The 7,652-nt window shown below is 37.7% G+C and overlaps 1 protein-coding gene across 1 annotated transcript; it reads left to right on the top strand.

Moving 5' to 3' along the window:
• The first annotated feature begins 4,473 nt into the window (after positions 1-4,473).
• On the top strand, positions 4,474-6,270 carry LOC132270206 (low affinity inorganic phosphate transporter 4-like). The gene is made up of 2 exons (XM_059771401.1): positions 4,474-5,368; positions 5,591-6,270. Exons 1-2 carry the CDS (start codon positions 4,474-4,476, stop codon positions 6,268-6,270), a joined length of 1,575 nt encoding a protein of 524 aa, XP_059627384.1.
• Positions 6,271-7,652: the final 1,382 nt, after the last annotated feature.

Raw genomic sequence — 7,652 nt, 5'->3', positions numbered from 1 at the left:
TCCACTTTCGCATTCTGGATCCGTTATCGGGTCAACTTTTTGGTCACATTGACATATCCGGGTTTGTGAAAATTCAAAACGTCACATTCAAAGTTTGTTGGGCCAAAGCTACAACCATTATCCAGTTATCTCTTATTTCTCTAATCTCATTTCCAAGTCTGTTCAATCCCATCTCTTAGCACACAGCTCACTACCATCCCCACAGACTTTGAAATCCAGACATGCATTCTCTCTTTCCGTCCTTACAAAAGCCCTGGATCTGATGGCTTTAATTCATGCTTCTTCAAACATACTTGGCCTATTATTGGTCAGGACATCACTGTTGCTATTAAAGATTTATTTACCTCTGGGAGAATGCTATCTAATATAATCTGCTCTTATATTAATTGCCCTTGTACCCAAAGTACCTAATCATTCCACAGTTAATGACTTTAGACTTATTTCATGCTGTAATTTGCTGTACAAATGCATTTCTAAACTAATTACAACCAAGCTAGGCAATGTGCTTCCATATCTTATTAACCTATCACATAATGCCTTTATTAAGAATAGGCAGATCACAGATAACATTTTGATTGCACATGAACTCTTAAATGGAAACCACAAAGCCTCCCATCCACCATGTTGTACACCTAAATTTGATTTGAAAAAAGCTTTTGATTCACTGCATTAACAGTTTATTTTGGACACTTTTCACTTGTTTGGTTTCCCCAACTAATTTGTGCATTGGATTGAGCAATGTATCTTTACCCCTTCTTACTTCATATCACTTAATGGAGAACTATTTGGCTTCTTTAAGGGTAAGAGGTGTAGCAGACAAGGGGATTCAATTTCTTCATTGTTGTTTGTTCTGGTAATTAAAGTCCTTTCATTGGCCCTTAGCAAGAATATTTCTCTGAATCTAGGCTTCAAATATCATTGTAGATGTAGCAAACTAGACATTTCCCATCTAGCATTTGCAGATGATATTCTCTTATTCTCTTATGGCAACCTTGCATCTGTGGAAGTATTGTTTGCAGCTTTGAATAGTTTTCTGAGTTTTTCTAGACTCTCAATAAATTGCTCCAAGAGTCAAGTCTTTTTTACTGGGGTAGATACACACACTAGGGCAAGCAAAATTTCACTCCTACAGTTTGAAGCTGGAGTTTTTCCAATTACATACTTGGGCTTACCATTTTCCTCACCAGCCATCAATGCTAATGATTGCTAAACACTTGTGCACATATCGAATTACAAAAAGAATCAGTATGTGGACTTCAAGGTTCCTATCCTATGCAGGTAGAACAGTGTTGATTAGTCAATCCTATACTCTATTCAGGCTTATTGGACTCAAGCATTCATTCTGCCACTGAAAGTTATTGATCAAATAAACCAAGTTATCAAAAGCTTTTATTGGTCTTGTGTTGAGCTTAGGAAATGAGGGGCCAAGGTTACATGGACAACCATTTGTAGACCAAAAGCCAATGGTGGATTGGGTTTTCCTTACTTGGAGATGACTAATACAATTTCAAGCTTCAAACACATATGGAAGTTGTGTGCTATGAAGGATTATCTATTGGTTGTTTGGGTTCACAGGTACCTCATCAAAGCTAAGTGTGTATGGATTGTCAAAGCTTCATCTTTGAGCTTTGGATTTTGGAGATCGAAGACTTCTCAAAATGAGGGGAATGACAAGGGGTTTAATTAGGCACAGGGTTGGTTCAAGGGTTTGCACAAGCTTATGGTTGGATTATTGGCTCCTAAATTGTCCCATTTCTGCCTAGCTTGGCCTCACTGAAATGGAAATTATTTAACTGGACTATCAAGTCAAAGTTGATAACCTAATTTCCAATTCCCAATGGGCTATCTCATCATTCCTTCAACACATCCCATTCTTTTAATCCCAAGCTTTTTTTGTCACAGCTACATAGCATTGCAGATCCTACACCAGTGCCAGACTTAATTGATACAATGGTTGCCAAGTGCCCCAATGGAGTACTCACATTGGCTTACTATGGAATATTAATTACACCCTTCCATCACTGTTATTTACTTGGCATCAGCTCATTTGGTTTAAGCATCATATTCCAAAACATAGACATGTTGCTTGGTTGGCTCTCAGACACAGGCTCTATACATTGGATTCAAAACCTATGAGGCTCAAGCACAATACCAATGCCTGCTACCTTTGTCTTGCTGACTGGGAGTCTCTGGACCACTTTTTTTTTAAGCGCGGATATAGTTGTGTCCTTTGGGAGTTCATTTAGCATGCTGCAGGTTTCTACATTATGCCCAACAACTGGAGTGACATCATTGTTTGGTGTTCTAACTCTTGGACTTAAAGTAAATTCATCACACACACGCTACTCCTATCAACTGGAATTTACTTCATTTGGCAGGAAAGGAATGCAAGGGCATTTAGGAACAGGTCCTCTCCTCCACACCTCCTCATTAGATCAATCAAGAGTTGTGTTAGAGCAAGACTTGCTTCAATAAGGATAAGCAGAAGGGCAGACATAAGGAAGATTGGATCGTTGATGTACCTGCAAAGGCTCTTCGTACAGGGTTGTGATTTTGCTCATAGACAGTCCTGGTTCCTTCTTTGAGGTGTTATGTTGTGAGGTGTTATGTTTGCAAAGGCTCTTCTTGCAAGGCTGTGCTCCTGCTGATGGACAGATTGGTTCCTTTTTTGACATTTTAAGTACTTTAATTATTTCTGTTTACCAAGTTGGCTTGGTTTGTTGTGATGGTCTTCCAAACTGGCATTGTAGCATCTGGTTGTAGCCTTGGAATTTGTCCATTTTTCATGAACCTTGTACATATTTTTACATCTTTTATACAAGCTTACCCATTCAACTAAAAAAACCTTTCAATTGAATAAACATGGAAACACTTATTTTTTAACCACTATAAAAATACTATTAACACATTTCGGGTGTTGCAACCCTCGATAACTAGAATGTTACATAGGTTTTGTGAATTAGTGTAGACATTTGCAAATAACAGTGGCACGTGGATCTTCCTATCAATTTATTCTCTCTCTCTTTTTATCTATATAAAAACACATTCATATAGGAATTTGACAATTTTTTTTTTTTTTGAAGGATCATATACAATTTGACTTTATGATTACAATTTTAAAATTATAAGAATACTAAAATTTCATGCTCCACGACAATATACATATTTATACGTCTATAAATGTATATGTGCATGTCAATATATGATGAACGGATCGGACTGTACTCTTGAGCCTATATATATATATATATATATATATATATATTCAATTCAATTATATGTATACACACACACACTCGAAGAATATTTTCTAGCAAACTGATTTTTTTTTCGATACTATATATATCACCTACAACTCAAATAATATTATATACAATAAATCATAAGATTACCCACCTAATTAGCTAGAATACTAGGTAAGTCGAAAGATTTTTTATTATGTAATCACTAGCAGATCGAGACCTGATTAGGACCTTGTACGTCTTTATAATAAATTTAAAATAAAAAAAAACAAAAAAAAAACATAGAACCCAATTTGGCACTTCTTAGATTGGGGGGACAAACTCCTTAATTTCAAACCATCAAGATAGGAACAAAAATACTGAAAGAATCAAACAAATCTAGTGACAGGTTACAGCTGATGAAACCTATAGAATACAGAATAAACCATATCAAGCCAAAGCAGAAATTTTTCATGTCATAGTCAATGAAACTTTCAGATTTAAAGGCCCAAATTTAAGCTATATTTTTATATTACTAATTTATCTAAATTTCAGCTCTAAGATTGAACCATCTTCAATGTAACAATTCAATAGAGACTTCAACCATTGATCTTCTATTCTAAAAAATACATGATCTACTATGGGCTATAACTCTCAATGGTCCTTCTCCAATTGCTTGAATTAAATGGCCATGCTACAAGAAATTGTTTCTTTTTTTGGATTAGATAATTTACTCATACACATTTTGTTCACTCCGGGGGCTCGAACCCCTCCCCTCATCTTTAAGAATGAAAAGATTATACCATTGGGCCAAACCTTTTGCTCAGACTACAAGAAAATTGACGTTCTTGACTATGTTATTGGCTAAAAGTATTAGAACTTTTTTTCTTTGATTTCACTCGCATTTATTTTTAACACTTAGAAAAATAACTTTGGAACCTTAATTAAGCATATGCTCGGCCCAAGGTTAGCTAGCTAGCCTGTCCAACGCCCTTACTCTAGCACCTTCAAGCATAGATCATTGTATGTCCCATTAAGGCGCGCATATGCTTAATTTTTCTAAGCAAAATAAAGAATATACTGAGATATCCCTTCTCTACATTCCTTGTTGACACCCCCCAAAACATAGTTTTTGACGTCTGATAATTTATACTTACTCTCTAATTTTGCTTCCCGCCAAAACTCCGACTATTTAATGTGCCCTAGACCCCAAGAAATTTTCAGCAAACAATTAAGCCCATTGACAGCAAAAATGTCTTCAAATAATCTTGCAGTACTCAATGCTCTTGACTCTGCACGTACCCAATGGTACCATGTCACCGCCATCGTCATCGCCGGAATGGGCTTCTTCACAGATGCTTATGATCTTTTCTGTATCTCCACTGTCTCCAAGCTCTTGGGTCGACTTTATTACTATGACCCTGCAGTGACAAACAAGCCCGGGAAGCTCCCTCCGAATGTTAATAACTTTGTTGTTGGCGTTGCCCTAGTCGGAACTCTAACCGGGCAGCTGGTCTTTGGCTGGCTTGGGGACAAGCTAGGCCGGAAAAAAGTCTACGGTGTCACCCTCATTCTCATGGTCATCTGTGCCATTTGCTCCGGCCTATCTTTTGGCTCCTCGCCTCAATCTGTCATAACAACTCTATGTTTCTTCAGGTTTTGGCTAGGGTTTGGCATTGGAGGAGATTATCCCCTCTCCGCCACCATCATGTCTGAGTATGCTAACAAGAAGACTCGAGGGAAGTTCATCGCGGCGGTCTTTGCCATGCAAGGAGTGGGTATCATCTTCGCCGGACTCGTGTCCATGACTTTTTCTAGGATCTTCCTCGGTTTTTTTGAAGGTCCCAAGTTCAAGGATGATCATATTTTGTCAACGGAGCCGGAGGGGGACTATATGTGGCGGATTGTGTTGATGCTCGGAGCTCTTCCAGCAATTCTGACATACTACTGGAGGATGAAGATGCCGGAAACCGGCCGTTATACTGCTCTCATAGAAGGAAATGCTAAACAAGCAGCTATTGATATGGGTCGGGTTCTGAAAATTGATATCCAAGCAGATGGTGAGAAGTTGAGTCAGTTTAAGGCCTCTAATGACTACACACTACTCTCTAAGGAGTTCTTCCGTCGACATGGACTTCACTTAATAGGTATTGTGACTGTCACTTAGTTATTTAAGGTCTGCTTGATTTAATTTTCTAAAAACACTTCTCAAAAAAAAAAAAAAACGATTTTCAGTTGTACAAAACTGAACAAACAAACCATATTCTATAACTTTTTGTTTATATTTATGTGTGATTATAATTTATTTAAACATTTGTTTCAATTATAATTATTAGAGCAATAATTTGATTATTTATATTTTATAATAGGTACCATGAGCACATGGTTCTTGTTGGACATAGCCTTCTATAGCCAAAACCTAGCTCAGAAGGATATATTTCCGGCTATGGGTCTCACCAATAAAGATGTTGATGTGAGTGCTCTCAGAGAAGTGTTCGAAACTTCACGTGCCATGTTCGTGGTTGCCTTGCTCGGAACCTTCCCCGGCTACTGGTTCACCGTGGTTTTCATCGAAAGCATTGGCCGGTTCTACATTCAACTAATAGGGTTCTTCATGATGTCTGTCTTCATGCTTATTATGGGGATCCAATATGAATACCTTAAGAAAGAGGCGCATAAATGGGTTTTTGCAACTTTATATGGACTCACCTTCTTCTTTGCCAATTTCGGTCCGAACAGTACCACTTTCGTGCTTCCGGCGGAGCTGTTTCCGACGCGGCTGAGGTCAACATGTCACGCATTGAGCGCTGCCGCTGGGAAGGCCGGGGCGATGATTGGTGCGTTCGGGGTGCAGAGCTACACATTGAGTGGGAACCCTAAAAAAATTAAGCATGCCATGATGGTGCTGTCATTCACAAACATGCTAGGGTTTTGTTGCACATTCTTGGTGACCGAGACTAAAGGGCGATCGTTGGAGGAAATCTCAGGGGAGGATGGCAGCAAGAATGAAACTCAGATGACCAACAGACCATCCGGGACTAGCCGGTAAGCCTCATTGGATTTTTATTCGGCAAGTCTAGCACTTGAGCTGGCATATATATGGACGTTAATAAATGGCAAATGAATAATTGCATATTGGCAATGCTTAATTAAGGGTTGTACGTGTTATGTTACATGTAGTGTTTATGCATCTCCAACAAATAAGAACTTGTGAGATAGTGATGATGAAAATCAATGTGATAAAGGGAGAGTTTTTCCCTCTTTCTTTTGTTTTTATTTAATTTTAATTTTGTTTTTTTTCTTTTTAAGGAGTGGTAAAAGCGTATAATATATACCGATAGATGTTGCTGAAAACGTTACTTGCAGTGAAGTTTTTGCTATGCTTGTAAAATTTTCATGTTTTTTTACCCTTGCTATTTATGGTTCTCCACCATATATAATAGTGCACGCGGCACGATCGATGTGATGCACATGGTTAAAATTAAAATATATATATATATATATATATGTAAGAGGGATATACTGAACTCATATAATGCATACTTCTTTCTGGTTACAAATTTATTTTTCCTAATTAAACCCTATTATGATTTCATATAAAAGTTCTATTGGTCTCAGGAAGAGTGCATATATAGCACCATAGCCAGCTAACCCAGAAATTTAAAAATCAAGCATATATGCATGTATTAAGAAATTACTAATCCGTAAATACACATCTTTCCATGATGACTATTGTGGATATAAATTATGCCACATCATCAAAAATCAAATTAGAATGACGTCATCTCAACTTGAAGCCACCTCAACCTTAAAAAAGCAAGAATAAGATAAAAATGGTGGACCTAAAACCTCGATCCGACAAAGTCACGAACTGTGGATCGATGGACCTATAGCTTTGATCTGTCCAAGTCATGAATCGTCGATTGATGGACATAGGGTCTCAATCCGTCCAAGCCACGAATCATCGATCGATGGACCTAGAGTCTCGATCCGACCAAGTCACGAATTGTCAATCGGTCGACTTAAAGCCTCGATCCAACTAAGTCGTGAACTGTCGATCAATGGACCTAGAGCCTCGATCCTACCAAGCCATGAAATGTTGGCCGATGCACCTAGGGCTTCAATCCGACCAAGCCATGAATTGTCGGCCGATGCACTTAGGGCCTCGATCTAATCGTGGACATCCACTCTCACACAACGAAACAAGACTCTTTACACACCAATTATATATATAAAAGTTACATTTTAATGTTTAAAACTTATTAAAAATGTGTTATGAAATATTTGAGAAGTATCGAATTCGTAATCGAAATATCGGATACGTGTTAGAAATAATATATATATATATATTTTAAAAATATGGATACGTTTAAGAAGTATCAAACACAATTATGCAAGTATCAATATTCAATATGTATCTGATATGAATAT

Source organism: Cornus florida, unplaced genomic scaffold (genome assembly GCF_030987335.1).
Source record: "Cornus florida cultivar Cherokee Brave unplaced genomic scaffold, ASM3098733v1 CherokeeBrave_3.0.0_Hap2_Chr08, whole genome shotgun sequence".
NCBI classification, from domain to species: domain Eukaryota; kingdom Viridiplantae; phylum Streptophyta; class Magnoliopsida; order Cornales; family Cornaceae; genus Cornus; species Cornus florida.
This window is presented reverse-complemented; position numbering and strand designations above follow the sequence as displayed.

Excerpts from the sequence above, each read along its gene's own strand:
- LOC132270206 (XM_059771401.1), top strand. The coding sequence starts at position 4,474 with ATGTCTTCAAATAATCTTGCAGTACTCAATGCTCTTGACTCTGCACGT. Across the intron at positions 5,369-5,590 it reads ACATGGACTTCACTTAATAG|GTACCATGAGCACATGGTTC; the intron begins GTATTGTGACTG and ends ATTTTATAATAG.